General features: G+C 47.2%; 1 protein-coding gene across 1 annotated transcript; it reads left to right on the top strand.

Annotated features, from left to right (window-relative positions):
* The first annotated feature begins 1,236 nt into the window (after positions 1-1,236).
* On the top strand, positions 1,237-2,305 carry LOC123084659 (protein PHLOEM PROTEIN 2-LIKE A1). The gene is made up of 3 exons (XM_044506139.1): positions 1,237-1,379; positions 1,465-1,586; positions 1,723-2,305. The coding sequence occupies exons 1-3, from the start codon at positions 1,254-1,256 to the stop codon at positions 2,099-2,101; spliced, it is 627 nt and encodes a 208-aa protein (XP_044362074.1). The 5' UTR covers positions 1,237-1,253; the 3' UTR covers positions 2,102-2,305.
* Positions 2,306-19,655: the final 17,350 nt, after the last annotated feature.

The following is a 19,655-nucleotide window of genomic DNA, read 5'->3' as shown; positions in this document are numbered from 1 at the left end:
GTATGTTTAAATGATGATGATGAACTTGAGTATGTTTAGATGATGAACTGTCATATTTCTACATAATCTCATATTTTCTGCTTTGAAATGCTGTCAAAATGAATTGAAAAAGAGAAAACAGGAAAAATAATAATAATAAGTATATATATGCCGAGATGCGTCAGGGCTTCCCAGGGCCTGCCACGTGGCAGGGCTATGCCGACGGCTTTGCCATAGGCATAGCCTTGTCGCCAGGAGGCACCAGAGGACACCACGTGGCAAGCCTATGCCTACGGTAAAGCCGTCGGCATAGATTTCATCAATGCCTACGGCTTTGCCGTAGGCATAGCCCTGCCTCCAGGAGGCACCACGGGAAGCCACGTGGCGTAGGTATGCCGACGGCCTAGTCGTCGGCATAGATCTCCACCTATGCCGACGGCTTGACCGTCGGCATACCTATGCCACATGGCTTCCCGTGATTCATCGGCGCTTTTGACAGCGCCGTCCGTTGTCGTCAGCCGAAAAATACTGCCGACGGCCGGACGGTAGCCGTCGGCATAGGGTCCTATGCCGACGGCAAAACAATGCCGACGGTCTGACAAGACTACGCTGACGTGATCTACGCCGACGGGTCTATGCCGACGACAGATGACCTATGCCGACGGCCCTGGGCCGTCGGCATAGGCCGCGAGTCCGGTAGTGATCACATGCCCGGGCCCGTCCATCACATGCATGCTGACAGGTGGGACCCACGCATTATCTCTACACTTGGCACAGAGGGTAGCCGCGTATGTAGATGAGACCCACAGCAGTGTATGTAGATGGGACCCACCTAGATGGACCATATCGTCGAGCATGAGGACCTTAGCGAGGAACTATGCAAGCTCGAGGACCATTGCGGACCTTGCCAGCAAGTACGAGGACTGGATCCAATTTACCTGGGCCAGCAAGCATGCATGTCTCCCACTCCAAAGAAGAGCCTGAAGGGGCATCAATGCAAGCATGACATTTCAATAAAAAGCAGAGCAGAGCATCAGTGCAACAATGATGCGTACTTATCATTTGCCAAAAAAGTAGATTCTCTTGAACTTCATCACGTGGGAACCAGATCCCATGCTTAATCAGTGCTAGAGGAATTAGATCTCTCTATCACTAACCTAATGCAGGGTCAGTCTCCGGCTTCTAGACCTTCCGCAACCAGGTACATATATATGTCAGACACAATCTGTCTCACTCACGTCCGTGCTCTAGTTGCACTCCCGGAGAAGCTGCCAATGGGTACGGCACTGTCGCGACTATGCCCGTGCTGTTTCAGCTCGCCGGCGACACCGGCTGCTACTACCACTGAGCGCAGCACCTCTACTACTTCGGACAAGACGCAACCCGAACGACCCACCAAGGTGAATATTACACATGAACTGGATCTTATGAGCTTTGCCGCTTTCTGAACAAACATAACATGATTGTGTATCCATGCAAACGCAGAGGCACTGGGTGGATGAGAAGGGCAACAGCTGCTTCATGCTGCTCCCTCGAGGTCTGTCCATCGCCTGGGCGGAGAACCCCAGTTACTGGGCCTGGCTGCCCCCACCCCCGGGAGAAGGAAGGTACGTGCTATCTGAGTTTTGCTACATCTACGGACCAAATTTACCGAATGAAACGGAAGGTAAAGCTATCTAGTAGTTAATCATGCTCAAGTATCGCGCACTGATCGATCGATGCGGACCTTAACCTGTCATGCAGCGCCGGCGACGCTGCGGGAGAGGAGGTGGCGGAGCTAAAGAACGTGTGGTCGCTGGAGGTCCACGGGAAGCTGGAGCTGTCGCAGCTCACGCCAGGGGCCACCTACGAGGTTGCCTTCGAGGTGATGCTCAAGCAGGGGTGCGGCGGGTGGCAGGTGCCCGTCGACCTCCAGCTCGAGCTCCCCGGGGCGAGGGCCCAGGAGCGCAAGGAGAGCCTAGAGAAGAAGGCCAGGGGCCAGTGGCTGCCGCTCAAGGTAGGGGATGTTGAGGTGGAGAAGGGGCAGCAGGGTGGGGAGCTTGTGGTCACCCTGTCTCAGGACGGTGGGCACTGGAAGAGTGGGCTGGTCGTCAGGGGCATCAGGATCGCCCCAAAAACGTGATGAATTTCATTTCATTTGGTTGTGCATGGTTATCAACTAGTATTACTATCCCTTGATTAGATTGAGGATTCACTTGTGCTCTGAGCTGACCCGACGACGTGGGCATGCATGCACGTTTGAGTCTTGTAGACTTCTCTTATCCAACTTTTTATTCTCAACAATTGTAGTTCTTTAAACCAATTATATACTTTCTCTGTATCTAAATATAAGTTGTTTTGGTAGGCTAGTTTAGGTACGAAGGGGGTATTACTATGAAAAGTCAGCAAACCACACTGACGAGTCACAGCTCAGTCACATACGAGCAAGTATAATAGGGTGACATAAGCGGGCTATAAGGGTTGTCACCTCTGATTTATGATGATGTGGAGGAGAGAGGAGAGGAGAGAGAAGAGGGGTGGACCGTAAACTTGTAGTCAGCTGCAGCACGAGCTCCAACACACTTTGTGAGAAAAAAATGTGGGGTCAAGCATTAACTACCTATTGTTAGAGACAGAAACTATTATATGAAAAGGCTTTTAGGTTGGCTATAAATGAAGTGGCACAAAGATAGAGCTAGTAGCCGGCTATATTATTAATCTTGCTCTACCATGTGAATCATGAAATGCTCACACAAGCCAGAGAGGGTGCATCTCCGCATCTAACCCTAGCTAGCTATCTACCTCTAGTTAGGCTCTAGCCAATCAATCACTCAACACCAAACCCGGCCCGGCCTAGTCCATGTCTCCCTCCAAAGCCCTACAAAAGGCAGGATTAGAATAACACTTTCACATAAGGGCATTTCTAACTGATCCTCTAAAAGTAGTGAAGTACACCTTTAGGGGAATATATTTACTCTACTAAGTTTTTGCCGGACCTAACCGATCCCCGAAAAGTAGTGGAGTTTACCATTAGGGGAATATATTTACTCTACTAAGTTTTGGCCGGACCTAGCCGATCCCCTATATATAACGAAGTAAAATTTCAATTTTCCTAAACTTTGCAATTCTGGTATACATTGCAACTACATATTAGCACACTTATAGAAACTAAACATAAATTTGAATGTTCAAGCAAATCACGAATATAGTTTATAAATCAAATTCAAAGTATACAAACTGAATTATTCAAAATTAAACACACTGGATGGTCCAAATGTAGCAAATAGCATGCGATAGAACAACTAGGACTCACTAAGACGTTGCCAGTGGTGCTCAATAAGTTCTTGTTGTAACTGAGCATGAACTTGTCGGTTCTTCGTCTTGCGATGCTCCTCAAGGAATGCCAAGATCATGTCCGTATCATACTCTGGCTCAATCAGAGTGCCATTGGTGATGTAACGAATGTTCTCGGGCATATCCCTGTTGTCTTCAATGATCATATTGTGCAATATGATGAAACAAGTCATGATCCACCATAGAACCTTGGAGCTCTAGTACTCGGCAGTGCCATGAACAATTGCAAAGCGATTTTGGTGATGCAATCCGCAAGGTAGTAACCCGTCTAGTACTTGTGCCCGTGGACCGAGTAGTTGCAAGCAGGAGCATCGCTTCTAATAATCCTAGAAAATAGTGGTGATCTAAACAACACATTCAAGTCATTGTGAAAGCTAGGCAAACCAAAGAATGAATGCCATATCCAGAGATCCTTCGATGCAACTACCTCGGGAATGATCGTTGGATCGTTGCATTGGCCTTTGTAATGACCCTTCCGCCCTGTAGGACAATTCTTCCATGTCCTGTGTATACAGTCAAGTCATCCAAGCATCCCTGGCCATCCTCTTGCTTCACTCTTAGTCATCCGCCTCTGGGTGTTGGTGCCCTCAAGTACTCGAGGCCAAAGACAACGATCAATGCTTTAGAACTTCTTCAGTTAGGTTGGTTTGGATCAAAGTAGTCTCTCATGATCTTGGCATGTGTGACGCCCGGATAATTAAGCTACAGTGATCCCACGCTAATGGTGCCACATCACCACGGTTACTGCTGCTACTCTATCGTTAGATCAAAACCGGTCCTAAATTCAAATTCAAAGTTTAGTAAATAATAAAAGTTTTCAAACATTAAAATAAAAATGTTCGGTCTGTACTAAATATTACATAGATAAATATGGTGCAGTAAACACATTTTTATAAAATGCCTAAATGATTCAAAATGATTTAAAACAGAAAAGTAAATAAATAAAAGAAAATACAAAAGAGAAAAACTAAACTAACAAAAAAAATGAAAGCACCCACCCCCCACTAGGCCACGACCCAGCAGGCCTCCAGGCCGCCCGGCCGGACCACCAGGCCCAACCGGCCACCACCCCCCCCCCCCACTCCCTTATCCCCTCTCGCCCGAAACCCTAACCCCCCACTACTCCAACTCGCCCCCACTCCCTCTCCCTCGTCCCACTTCTCTGCCTCCCTCTCCCTGATCCAGATCGGCTCAGGGCAATCGAGGCCTGATCCCATCGCCCAATCGCCGACCCCCGACGCTACCGTTCACCGTCTCCGCCCTCACCTCGTCGGACGCCTCCTCATCTCCTCCCCGACAGCCTCCTCCTCGCCTTGATGCCAACGCCGCGTTGCCGCCGCCTAGGGCCCCATCATTGGAGACACCTCGCCGGACGCCATCACCTTCGTTCACCCCGCCGCCGGACCTCGTCGCCCCGCCGCACGTCGTCCCTGACATCCTCCACGACCCCCGCTGCCTAGTCCCCTATGACCCCCCTGTGAGCTCACCCTATCCTCCTCTCTTCCTCGCGCGCACGCGCTCACGGCCATGGCCTCCTCCCACCGGCTCCGATGTCGCCACCGTGACCCTGTTGCTGCCCCCTCGCGCCGTCTAGCGCCTGCGACCTCCCTGCCGCTGCGAGTGCCACCAGCCGCGCTCCCCACTCCTACTCGTCGTGGCCCGCAATCGCCGCCGCTGCTGTTTCCTGCCTCGCCGCCCGCGCACCTCGTCGGCCCCTGCCTCGCACCGGGGCTGCATCGCACCGGCCTCTCCTGTCGCGCGCCGGCGCCCCGAGAGGCCACGTCCTCGCCTAGTGCCCCCCGGCTCCGCCTCCTGCCGCCGCCTTCGGTCGTCGCCCACGGTGGCCGGCCGCACATCGGCGCCCCTACATTCGGGCGGCACCCAGCATCCAGCGCTCAGCACCCATGCCTGCTAAGGCCCACTGGCCCTATGATAAGTGGGGCCATCCCCAGAACAGTTTTATAAAAAAGGAGAGGAATTAAAAAAAACAATATAATTAATTAATTAAGATAATTAATTAACTTAATTAATCATGTTAGTTAATCTAATTAAGCCTAATTAATTAACCTAATCACTTTAGTTAAATTGACTAATCATGTTCAGTTAACTTTGTCGATGACAGATGGGACCCAGGTGTCAGTTTGACCCAGTCAACCCCCTGTTGACTGCTGACATCATGCTGACGTCATGCTGACGTCAGCAAACACTATTCTGGATAATGTTAGTTTAAATTAATTAAATAAATTCTAAAAATGTTTAAAACTTTAGAAAATCATATAAAATAATCCGTAACTCGGATAAAAATACTTTGTACATGAAAGTTGCTCAGAACGACGAGACGAATCCGGATAAACAGTCCGTTCGCCCGCCACACATCCCTAGCATAGCAAACCTGCAACATTTCACCTCCGGTTCATCTGTCCGAAAACGCGAAACACCGGAAATACTTTCCCGGATGTTTCCTCCTTCGCTGGTACCACCTCCTATCGCGTTAGGGTACACCTAGCACCGCATATTGTCATGTCATCCATCATCATGCTTATGTTTGCTTTTATATTTATTATTTCTTCCCCCTCTTCTCTCGCTAGACACCGAGACCGACGCCGCTACTACCCAGTATGACTACGGTGTTGACGACCCCTCCTACTTGCCAGAGCAACCAGGCAAGCCCCCCCCCCCCTTGATCACCAGATATCGCCTATTCTTCTCTATACTGCTTGCATTAGAGTAGTGTAGCATGTTACTGTTCAGTTACTCCTATTCTGTTGCATAGCCTGTCATTGTTGCTACAGTCGTTGATACCTTACCCGCAATCCTAAATGCTTAGTACAGGATGCTAGTTTATCATCATTGGTCCTACATTCTTGTCAGTCTGCCTTGCTATACTATCGGGCCATGATCACTTGGGAGGTGATCACGGGTATATACTATACATATATACATACTATACAGATGGTGACTAAAGTCGGGTCAGCTCGTTGAGTACCCGTAAGTGATTCCCATGTGGGGGCTAGAAGGACAGCTGGCTCCATCCCGGTAGATGTGGGCCTGGGTTCCTGACGGCCCCTGACTGTTACTATGTGGCGGAGCGACAGGGCAGGTTGAGACCACCTAGGCGAGAGGTGGGCTTGCCCTGGTCGATGTTTGCGGTTACTTCATAATAACAAGCTTAACGAGATCTTGGTATTTGATCTAAGTCTGGCCACTGGCCTACACGCACTAACCAACTACGCGGGAAAGATATAGGCACTCGACGTTGTGGTATCAGCCGAAGCCTTCTTGACATCAGCGACGGAGCGGCGCGCACCGGATTGGACCGCGTAACATGACTTCCTTTGTAATGGAGGTTGCTAGGTCTGCTTCCGGCCGCCCTCGCAACGTGCAGGTGTGCAATGGGCAATGGGCCCAGACCCCTACGTGCATAGGATTTAGACTGGCGTGTTGACCTCTCTGTTGTGCCTAGGTGGGGCTGCGACGTGTTGATCTTCTGAGGCCGGGCATGACCCACGAAAGTGTGTCCGGCCAAATGGGATCGAGCGTGTTGGGTTATGTGGTGCACCCCTGCAGGGAAGTTTATCTATTCGAATAGCCGTGTCCCTCTGTAAAAGGAAGACCCAGAGTCGTACCTTGACCTTATGACAACTAGAACCGGATACTTAATAAAACACACCTAGACAAGTTCCACAGACAACCCGGTGATCGCTTTTCCACAGGGCGACGAGGGGAGGATCGCCGGGTAGGATTATGCTATGCGATGCTACTTGGAGGACTTCAATCTACTCTCTTCTACATGCTGCAAGATGGAGGTGGCCAGAAGCGTAGTCTTCGACAGGATTAGCTATCCCCCTCTTATTCTGGCATTCTGCATTTCAATCCACCAATATGGACCTTTACACATATACCCATGCACATGTAGTATAGGTCCTTGCTTGCGAGTACTTTGGATGAGTACTCACGGTTGCTTTCCTCCCCCTTTTCCCCCTTTTCCTCTTCTTCCTGGTTGTCGCAACCAGATGCTGGAACCCATGAGCCAGACACCACCGTCGACGACGACTCCTACTACACCGGAGGTGCCTACTACTACGTGCAGGCCGCAGACAATGATCAGGAGTAGTTTAGGAGGATCCCAGGCAGGAGGCATGCGCCTCTTTTGATATGTATCTTAGTTTGTGCTAGCCTTCTTAAGGCAAACTTGTTTAACTTATGTCTGTACTCAGATATTGTTGCTCCGCTGACTCGTTTATGTACGAGCACTTGTATTCGAGCCCTCTAGGCCCCTGGCTTGTAATATGATGCTTGTATGACTTATTTTACTTTTAGAGTTGTGTTGTGATATCTTCCCGTGAGTCCCTGATCTTGATCGTACACGTTTGCGTGCATGATTAGTGTACGATTGAATCAGGTGCGTCACAAGTTGGTATCAGAGCCGACTGCCTGTAGGAATCCCCCTTTCCAAATCCTTGGCCGAAGTCGAGTCTAGTCATTGAAAAACTTTTACTAACATGGTTGTGCGGCTTACGGGCCCACGTTGCCATTGGGTGGTATTAGGATCTTTTACTCCTCGTCTATACTCTGGGACTCCGATCTCTCTTCTATTCGGGTTAAATGAATTTTGCTAACTCTAACATTAGGATCTCGTGATCACTTCCACCCGGAGAGCCCCGTGTTACCAATGACCGCCTGCTGCACCAGAAGATTCCCAAGATACTCTATGATGTTCTCTCGAGACTTGTGCCATTGCTTTTGCAATTCCCATCCCTCGATAAACCTCTATGGGTAACTTCTCATTCATACCTTCATCCCCAGTTGCTCTTATTATTACAAGATGCGTTGAAATACTCTTCGATGTTCCGAGGATCCTTTATGCTTATTGCCTTGCAGTTCCTTTTCCGCACAAATACATGTACGGATAATTCCTCACAATTACCGAGTATTCATCCATCCCCAGTTGTTCATATGTTTCATATGATACTTTGAAATTCTATCCGATCATTCGAGAATCCTCTTTAAAATTAATGCTCTGCAATACTTGTCTGCTTGCATTATGGATGCTTTCCATATGCCTGGCAATATTCGTTAGTATCCTTAGGCATCGTCATTTTGATCCTATTGATTCAACATGAGTGTGAATGCACGCAATCATCAGTTGATCCTTTTAAATTATCTTTCCGGCTCAAACGTCATTTCAAACATGAGCTGTATCTTGACTAATAAAAATGCCATCGATTGTACCCCTAAGGCTATTCAACTTATCCATCCCTAATCAGAGCATTGCTTCTGATCCCTTGTCTTGGAATTCATAATTCCTTCGCAATTGAGCTTGGAAGTAGTGAATTATTTCTACAAACTGATCTCCTTGCATTCTCTCTTCTTCTGGTTGAGTACCGATGCTCACATCAGCTCCATTATGGACCGTCGGGTCCTTTGATGAATTATCATCCGACAATGTCCTTCATATACAAAACCTCGAGAAGTTCTTTTCCTGATACATAATGCCTTCGGTAAATTGTATCCTCTCGTTTTGTCACCCATGCTCTACTATCGAGCTTGTGTTAATTACTATTGAAGTTTGTGGTATATGTTCCTAAGATGCCCTGATGGATTGAACCTACGCGTTCTCTAATCCGTGTGAACACGAAAGATTTCACGGGTCATACTTATCTGGTATTGCACTAGGTAAAACTTTCAACAACTAATGTCATTTTTGAAATATGAGAGGTGAATGGAAGGTTATGCATTGACGAAGTGGGAGTCGACCTTGAACCTTTGTGTTCTTGCCCATGGACACGGTGTAGATCCTATCATGGAAGCTTCTTGCAATAATAACTATTTCCTTGAAAATATCATCTGGATCTGTGAATTGATCCTTTGTAATCGTGGTTTCGACCATAATTTATTCCTTTGATTCCATTTCTCAGACAAGTAAAAGCGCTTGTCTTCTATAGATCAATACACCCCACTTCAACCTTTAATTTGATATGCCCTCGAGTATTATCTCTCTGGTATCTCGAGGATATCATGCCATTGCACTACATCCTATGAATTTGTGCCGGAGTAATACCTTTCCCTATCATAGTCACTCCATGAGTTTTGGGTTGTCGTCAATGAGAAAACCGAATAGTGAATCGAGTCCGCACTGCGATTTGACAACTAATAGTAATCTTCATTGCTTACGAGTTTAATACTCCATCATGTCATTCCTAGCCTTATCGGCTACATCATTATCGTGCTAACTTTAACTGTGCTATCTGGTTCTTCCCAGAGCACAAATTTTGACGGTGAGCTAATCTTACGTCAATCTTCCTCGTCATATCATTTCTCCTTGAAAAACAAAATTGATTTCGAGTTTGTGTCATACCCATGGTTCCAATAACCTTTCGCTTCATCATTCCTTTAACTTGATGTCATCGCCGATGAATTACATCTTCATGGAGACTCTCGACAAAATTTGTTGTGATCATCATCAACATTTTAACTCCTTCCAGGATACCAATCGAATTCATGATGAGAAATACCATCCTTGCCCTCGATGAATTGTGTTGTCATCGACCACTTTATTTCCTTCCCTCAAACACAAACTTGTTCGTGTTCTGTGTTATACCTTGAGATTCTTGCTATCCAGTATTTGTTCTCCTTTACCTTGGAGTATTACCATCTTTTATGTCAAGAATGTTGTGAGAATTTCACCACCTCTTAAGAATTCTTGGTATAGTAATACTTCTTGCCATCTCCGCTCATTCCTGGGTCCCCATGTTGATTTTACCCGGGATACCAACACGTGAACCGTGCTGCTTGGATTCTGTACTTCTAACAACCCTATTGCTTTGAAGTTAATGGTCGATAGTTTCACTCTAAGTCTATTGCTTATTGAATCATCATTCAAACATTGATCGTGATACCTAGTCCAGATTTCCGGGTGCCCCCTTCTATCATTGTTAAATTGTGTATGTTTTCCTCGAGCATACATCATTATATCATTTGATCTGACAAATGTTATCTCTTTGTTCACCTAAGTGTGGAAATCCATCTTTTGGGGATCTCAATAAATTGTCGCTGAGTCCATCAGCCACCTCCTAACCCTCTCCTTGAATTAATGATGAACTCTTGTTTTGGAACTTGCTTCCATGGTACATTTCCCGAGAATCTTATGATGTCTTCTCGTCAATTTGTGTTGCACCTTTTCTTCTCAGGCATCTCGAGTCGGAGGTATCCTGACACCAATCAGATCTGAATCTCGGTCAGATATGATGGTTGGAATATATTTCCAAGAGTTATAACATTGGTCTTTTATTTGACCCGGTAAGATGATGTCATGCCTAGTACACCTGGTCGGAGGACCCATTGTTATAGTTTCCTTTTTAGCAAGTTTAGCCATTCTTCCATGAGGAAATTGTAAGACTTATCCTATAAGTTGTTTCCGATGAATCCTTTGTGTTTCCAAAGTCTGATCTTCACGTGATGACCATGTCAATGCTATCTCGAAGCATGTCTATGGTAATCCGATTTTCAACAAGAACATTTGAAGCCCAATGCTAAATGTTTCCTACTCAATTATCCAAACACTGTTGTATGGGTAATGTCATGAAAATTCTCTCCCGTACCTAAAGAATTTTCTACATTATATCCTGTCATGGATATCATGCTCTACTTGTCCTTGGGAAGGATATACCCTTGAAATATGTGTTTAAACACATTATCCTTTCCATTGTTCTATTTAATCTGATAATCGTATTTTCCTTTCCATTGGTTGGTTTAACGTGTCTTGTGATCTATATGATCTAAGCAGCAATATTCTCCTGCTTATGTAAACACCTTGGTGTACAATTCTGTCAGCAAGATCCTGTTACTATTGTTGATGACATTTTGGTAGCCACCGATGGACGAGAACTTTGCCTATTGGTCCACCTCGTTTCAACGAGCAGGAAAATGGTTCTCTTTGTCCCTCGCTCTTGGTACCGACATTGTTGCCGACATAATTGACATACTACTCTCTGACATGCCTTGCTTGCATGATCACGCAAGACGTCTCCGCCCTTCCTACTTTTAACCCACATGGTGGGCCCATAACCCACAGTTCCACAGGATCGAAACCTGACTCTCCTGTACAACCCTGTTTCTAATGGTTATTCCCCACGCTTGGCTTCTTATTTAATTCATGGGCCACCTTCCTAGTGCTCTATTCTAGTACGAGACGCAATACTTACTCTCGCTACTTTGAACCCCTTTCTCACTCTGGTTCAGACTTCAAGCAACTATCTATCCGCTTGGAACCTCTTATTGTACCTTCGTACCTTACTCTCGAGGTATTTTATATGTTCAACTCGAGAGATAATCTTATGCTCATTCATGGGTTAACCCCAGATTGTTTCCCTCACAAGCATTCTGTTGTAGTCAAGCTGCCCCTTACCTATTCATAAGTACGTTGAAGTTCCTGAAGCAAAGGACGACTTCACCATCATGACCTGAAGCGGAGAAATGAAGACATCAATGTAATGGATCGACCTCTTCGAGAAGAGCAACCAAGACCGAGGAAACTCGTCAAAATTTCGTAACCAAAGCCATTCCCCCTTACTCCCGCTCCTAAATCTCAGGACGAGATTTCTTGTAGTGGAGGAGAATTGTGACGCCCGGATAATTAAGCTACAGTGATCCCACGCTAATCGTGCCACATCACCACGGTTACTGCTGCTAATCTATCGTTAGATCAAAACCGGTCCTAAATTCAAATTCAAAGTTTAGTAAATAATAAAAGTTTTCAAACATTAAAATAAAAATGTTCCGTCTGTACTAAATATTACATAGATAAATATGGTGTAGTAAACACATTTTTATAAAATGCCTAAATGATTCAAAATGATTTAAAACAGAAAAGTAAATAAATAAAAGAAAATGCAAAAGAGAAAAACTAAACTAACAAAAAAAGGAAAGCCCCCCCCCCACTAGGCCAGGACCCAGCAGGCCTCCAGGCCGCCCGGCCGGACCCCCCCCCCCCACTCCCTTATCCCCTCTCGCCCGAAACCCTAACCCCCCACTACTCCCACTCGCCCCACTCCCTCTCCCTCGTCCCACTTCTCTGCCTCCCTCTCCCCGATCCAGATCGGATCAGGGCAATCGAGGCCCGATCCCGTCGCCCCATCGCCGACCCCCGACGCCACCGTTCGCCGTCTCCGCCCTCACCTCGTCGGATGCCTCCTCATCTCCTCCCCGACGGCCTCCTCCTCGCCTCGATGCCAACGCCGCGTCGCCGCCGCCCAGGGCCCCGTCGTTGGAGACACCTCGCCGGACGCCATCACCTTCGTTCACCCCGTCGCCGGACCTCGTCGCCCCGCCGCACGTCGTCCCCGACATCCTCCACGACCCCCGCTACCTAGTCCCCTACGACCCCCATGTGAGCTCACCCTCTCCTCCTCTCTTCCTCACGCGCACGTGCTCACGGCCATGGCCTCCTCCCCGCGGCTCCGATGTCGCCACCGTGACCCTATTTCTGCCCTCTCACGCCGTCTAGCGCCTGCGACCTCCCTGCCGCTGCGAGTGCCACCAGCCGCGCTCCCCACTCCTGCTCGTCGCGGCCCGCAACCGCCGCCACTGTTGTTTCCTGCCTCGCCGCCCGCGCACCTCGTCAGCCCCTGCCTCGCACCGGGGCTGCACCGCACCGGCCTCTCCTGTCGCGCGCCAGCGCCCCGAGAGGCCACGTCCTCGCCTAGAGCCCCCCGGCTCCGCCTCCTGCCGTCTCCTTCGGTCGTCGCCCACGACGGCCGACCGCACATCGGCGCCCCTACATTCAGGCGGCGCCGAGCGCCCATTAGCACCCATGCCCGCTAAGGCCCACTGGCCCTATGACAAGTGGGGCCATCCCCAGAACAGTTTTATAAAAAAGGAGATGAATTAAATAAAATAAATAAAAATAATATAATTCATTAATTAAGATAATTAATTAACTTAATTAATCATGTTAGTTAATCTAATTAAGCCTAATTAATTAACCTAATCACTTTAGTTAAATTGACTAGTCCTATTTAGTTAACTGTGTCGATGACAGACGGGACCCATGCATCAGTTTGACCCAGTCAACCCCCTGTTGACTGCTGACATCATGCTGACATCAGCAAACGCTATTCTGGATAATGTTAGTTTAAATTAATTAAATAAATTCTAAAAATGTTTAAAACTTTAGAAAATCATATAAAATAATCCGTAACTCGGATGAAAATACTTTGTACATGAAAGTTGCTCAGAACGATGAGACGAATCCGGATACGCAATCCGTTCGCCTGCCACACATCCCTAGCATAGCAAACCTGCAACATTTCACCTCCGGTTCATCTGTCCGAAAACGTGAAACACCGAAAATACTTTCCCGGATGTTTCCCCCTTTGCTGGTACCACCTCCTACCGCGTTAGGGCACACCTAGGACCGCACACATTGTCATGTCTTCCATCGTCATGCTTATGTTTGCTTTTATATTTATTGTTTCTTCCCCCCCCCCTCTTCTCTCGCTAGACACCGAGACCGACGCCGCTACTACCCAGTACGACTACGGTGTTGACGACCCCTCCTACTTGCCAGAGCAACCAGGCAAGTCCCTCCCTTGATCACCAGATATCGCCTATTCTTCTCTATACTGCTTTCATTAGAGTAGTGTAGCATGTTACTGTTCGGTTACTCCTATTATGTTGCATAGCCTATCATTGTTGCTACAGTCGTTGATACCTTACCCGCAATCCTAAATGCTTAGTACAGGATGCTAGTTTATCATCATTGGTCCTACATTCTTGTCAGTCTGCCTTGCTATACTATCGGGCCGTGATCACTTGGGAGGTGATCACGGGTATATACTATACATATATACATACTATACAGATGGTGACTAAAGTCGGGTCAGCTCGTAGAGTACCCGCAAGTGATTCCGATGTGGGGCCTGGAAGGACAGGTGGCTCCATCCCAGTAAAGGTGGGCCTGAGTTCCCGACGGCCCCCGACTGTTACTATGTGGCAGAGCGACAGGGCAGGTTGAGACCGCCTAGGCGAGAGGTGGGCCTGGCCCTGGTCGACGTTCGCGGTTACTTCATAATAACACGCTTAACGAGATCTTGGTATTTGATCTGAGTCTGGCCACTGGCCTATACGCACTAACCAACTACGCGGGAAAGATATGGGCACTCGACGTCGTGGTATCAGCTGAAGCCTTCTTGACGTCAGCGACGGAGCGGCGCGCGCCGGATTGGACCGTGTAACGTGACTTCCTTTATAATGGAGGTTGCTAGGTCTGCTTCCGGCCGCCCTCGCAACGTGCAGATGTGCAATGGGCGATGGGCCCAGACCCCTGCGCGCATAAGATTTAGACCGGCGTGTTGACCTCTCTGTTGTGCCTAGGTGGGGCTGCGATGTGTTGATCTTCTGAGGCCGGGAATCACCCAGGAAAGTGTGTCCGGCCAAATGGGATCGAGCGTGTTGGGTTATGTGGTGCACCCCGGCGTGTTGACCTCTCTGTTGTGCCTAGGTGGGGCTGCGATGTGTTGATCTTCTGAGGCCGGGAATCACCCAGGAAAGTGTGTCCGGCCAAATGGGATCGAGCGTGTTGGGTTATGTGGTGCACCCCTGCAGGGAAGTTTATCTATTCGAATAGCCGTGTCCCTCGGTAAAAGGACGACCCGGAGTTGTACCTTGACCTTATGACAACTAGAACCGGATACTTAATAAAACACACCCATACAAGTTCCACAGACAACCTGGTGATCGCTTTTCCACAGGGCGACGAGGGGAGGATCGCCGGGTAGGATTATGCTATGCGATGCTACTTGGAGGACTTCAATCTACTCTCTTCTACATGCTGCAAGATGGAGGTGGCCAGAAGCGTAGTCTTCGACAGGATTAGCTATCCCCCTCTTATTCTGGCATTCTACAGTTCAATCCACCGATATGGCCCTTTACACATATACCCATGCATATGTAGTGTAGGTCCTTGCTTGCGAGTACTTTGGATGAGTACTCACGGTTGCTTTCCTCCCCCATTTCCCCATTTTCCTCTTCTTCCTGGTTGTCGCAACTAGATGCTGGAACCCAGGAGCCAGACGCCACCGTCGACGACGACTCCTACTACACCGGAGATGCCTACTACTACGTGCAGGCCGCAGACAACGATCAGGAGTAGTTTAGGAGGATCCCAGGCAGGAGGCCTGCGCCTCTTTCGATCTGTATCTCAGTTTGTGCTAGCCTTCTTAAGGCAAGCTTGTTTAACTTATGTCTGTACTCAGATATTGTTGCTTCCGCTGACTCATTTATGTACGAGCACTTGTATTCGAGCCCTCGAGGCCCCTGGCTTGTAATATGATGCTTGTATGACTTATTTTACTTTTAGAGTTGTGTTGTGATATCTTCCCGTGAGTCCCTGATCTTGATCGTACACGTTTGCGTGCATGATTAGTGTACGATTGAATCGGGGGCGTCACAGCATGGACCTCCGCTCTATCATGGTTGATGTGTATGCAGCCAAAATGTGACCCCCCCCCCCTAGACCTCCAAACATCATAATTGAAAATCATGCCTAAAATGGTGTCAAAGTGATCGTCATCATTTTCCTCTTCGGATGACGACGAGTCCTCCAAGACCATCTCCCTAAACCTCTTCAACTACAATTCAAACGCCTAGGTTTAATCCAAACGCCTCCACTAAAAGAGAAAAAAAAACTCACCTAGGCAATTCGTCGAACACTTGCGGTGCCGTGGTGATGCACCGGCCGTCCGGTGTCGTTTAGACCATACCGGCAGGCCGCGACACGTGTGAATAACCTGCAGCAATGTGCAAGCAAGGTGAGATGCAGCGGCGACAGAAAATGAAGAAGTTTCGAAGCAATCCGACAAATCGGCTATGGCGACGGCGGCGGTGTTTCACTTTGATTCTGGTGACGGCGATGGGGGCCGAACAGGCTCGACGTCGGGCAAAAGGGCAGCGGGGCCAGCGGGCGGTCTCCGGGAGGCTTGCCGGCGAAGATGCAGGGGCAGGGGACGACGCAAGGGAAAGGCGCGACTTTTACTCGAAGCCGCAGCGGTTGAGTTTATTTAGGGAGAAGGTTGAGGCCAGGGTATAATTTCTACTGTGTTGATAGATCGTTCACAGTGCTACACACGGAGAGGAGGTGGCGGAGCTAAAGATCGTGTGGTCGCTGGAGGTCCACGGGAAGTTGGAGCTGTCGCAGCTCACGCCGGGGCCACCTACAAGGTTGCCTTCGAGGTGATGCGGTGCGCTGGGTGGCAAGTGCCCGTGGACCTCCAGCTCAATCTCGGCGCAAGGGCCCAAGAGCGCAATGATAACCTAGCATGTCTAGATTTTAAACTTTTATTAAATTTTTCGAAATGTTCATAATTTCATAATTTGTATTTTTTTAAAGTCAAAATTTGTAAATTTGTTTATATTTTCAAAAAAATTCTTTAGATTTTCAAAAAAAATTAAGTTTGAAAAAATGTGAGACTTTCAAAGAATGTTATTTTTTCCATGTTTCAAAAAGTTCACATTTTTGTAATTTTTTATTCACTTTATTTGAAAATACCGGTTGCTACAGTATTGACCGACGTCAAAACAAATGCAAGCTGATAAACAAAATCTGCTTACAATGTTACAATGTCTCAGCACGTACATCGCTACAAATAACAGCAGCATGCGTACACTCAGCATTTATGAGAGAAGAACAACCATGCTAGGTTGGGAATGCTACCAAACACGCCCATAGGTGCCAAAGAGCTACACCAACAACGCACCGAGCGACTTGAAGTAGACTACAAAATGACAAGAAGCATTAATAGGGAGTCGCGGAAACCCACATCTAGTATATCAACCATTTTTGCAAGTGCAATTGGCCTTATTCATTTTCGTCTGAATTGTAAGTACACCGTTCACAGGCAACTGGATGGGGATCGATTCATTTATGTCCTGGATGGGGATCGATTCATTTATGTCCCCAGTTGCAACTTCACATCTGGCATGCAACTGGGACCGTCTTTTTTTCCAGTTGCAAGTCCATCCTGGATACTCAACTAGATATGTCCCTTTTGCATGTCCATCCTCCACACGTAACTGGGGGCGATCATTTTTTTAAGTTGCAACTCCATCCTTGACATGTAACTAGGGGTTTTTTATTCCCACTTGCAATCCACAATTGATATGGAATTGGGCTCGACCCATTTTTCATTTGCAATCCGCCTTCGATATGGAACTAGGAAGTTACAATTGGGGCCAGTTGTAACTTCACATCTAACATGCAAATGGGGCCCCCATTTTTTCAGTTGCAAGTCCACCTTAGATATGCAACTAGGATCCAACTCATTTTTGTCTCATTTTCAACTCCACCCTCTGACACACAATTGGGGGATGACCATTTTTCTCAAGTTACAACTCCACCCTCGACACACAATTGGCGGATGACCATTTTTGTCCCTGTATTTTTTTTGCCTCAGTTACAAGTCCACCCTGGATACTTAATTGGGATGTTGAATCATGATTATTAGGTTAGTAGAGTATGGTATCTTTTTCAACACCACCCTCTGACAAACAATTGGGGGATGACCATTTTTCTCAAGTTACAACTCCACCCTCGACACACAATTGGGGGGCGACCATTTTTCTCAAGTTACAACTCCACTGTACCCTCGACATGTAACTGGGGGCCTGTATTTTTTTTATCTCAGTTACAAGTCCACCCTAGATACTTAATTAGGATGTTGAATCATGATTATTAGGTTAGGGGAGTATGGTATCTTTTTCTCCCATTGCAATGCACGAGTTCTATTGCTAGTAATACAAAATACACATAGCTTTTCTTTTTCTACAAAGGTAGATCCCCTTTCTATTATCAAAAGCAAGGAACTCAGACACATGTTCTATAGGGAAAAATCCTGTCAACACCGTACGAAATTCAGAAAGATCACTACATATTACAGGACCAACACAATAGAGAAAGTATAAAATCGTTAAATGGGTTGACCACTCGTAGTAAAAAATAATAAGCAAAGCCGACGAAGCACATTAGGGAACGAAATAGCCAGTGATCGAGCATAGCTAACTGGCTAGTGGCGTAGGTCGGAGAATGGTGTAGTGGAGGCAGAGTTCTTCCTTTCGTTGACAGCGGTAGAGGCGGTGGTGGAAACGTATCCACCGCATCTCGGGCAAATCCCGTGGGCGGCCGGGCGCCCTTGTGGAGATGGAGGCCGCCGCCAAAACCTTCTGCCTCCCTGGACTACCCCAATGTTCACGGCACAGAGGATTGCGACGACGAGCAGCAAGCGGACGATGTTGATGGAGTCAAGCCTTGCAGACTTCTTCATATCTAATGCAAGTAGTTACCAGGTTCTAGCGTGCTATGGATGAAGCTGAGTGAATGGATTCTTGGCTTTGGCTGCTGTTTATATAGGGGCTGCCTTCATTTATTTGCAGCTTATCAACTCTGCATCGGACCCTGAAATGTAGCAAGTAAAGTACTGGTATTAGTGTAGATGCTGATGGAGATCTGCACATGGCATCCATCTTCGGGGTACACCTATAGGATGGAAGTCTATTGACAGAGTCAAATGTTGATTTCACTGGAAGAGACTCGGAGACCGAAGACTTTGTGACCCGAGTGGTGCTCTGCCTCCTAGAGCTTCCTTGCACATGAAATCACTTGGGTTAACAGTTCTTTCTTAGAAAACTAGCAAATTGGCCCACGCACATGCCCCAGGAACATCTGGTTCATGCTAATTTAAAGTTTTTGAATATTGCGCTATTTTGACAAGGCTGGGTTTCTGTAACTTACTAAAATTATGGTGTTTGTAAAATGATCCTTAATAATGTCATCAGATGAGTTTTCAATTGAAAAAATAATGCACTCCTTTTTCACTATGTGTCCTTAGCTAAACACGATCAAAACTAATAAAGCACCAAGTTAATCATGACAAGAGAGATGTCAAATGGTTATACATACCCTTATTAATTAGCACTCCCTTCGTTCAAAAATAAGTATCGCAGTTTTGAGCTAAGATTGAACTAACTTTAGTTCAAATCTGCAACATTTATTATGGATCGGAGGGAGTATTACATAACATACTAATACAATTAGTAAACTTTCCCCAAGGCAATTGGAAGTCAAATAATCGGTTTTCCTACTAGTAGCATCTTTGGAGTAGACCTATTGACAAAGTCAAATGTTCGTCACTGGCGGAGACTTGGAACCAATGACTTGTGACGCAAGTGGTGCTCCTGTGCCTGGAGCTTCCTTGCATATGAAACTGTGAGTAGTATTGCAGAGACTCTTACATCCAGAGATGCAAGTGGTTGTGATGGAGGTTACCATGCTGTCTATTGCTTTGTGTAAC

Source organism: Triticum aestivum, chromosome 1B, assembly GCF_018294505.1.
Source record: "Triticum aestivum cultivar Chinese Spring chromosome 1B, IWGSC CS RefSeq v2.1, whole genome shotgun sequence".
NCBI classification, from domain to species: domain Eukaryota; kingdom Viridiplantae; phylum Streptophyta; class Magnoliopsida; order Poales; family Poaceae; genus Triticum; species Triticum aestivum.
This window is presented reverse-complemented; position numbering and strand designations above follow the sequence as displayed.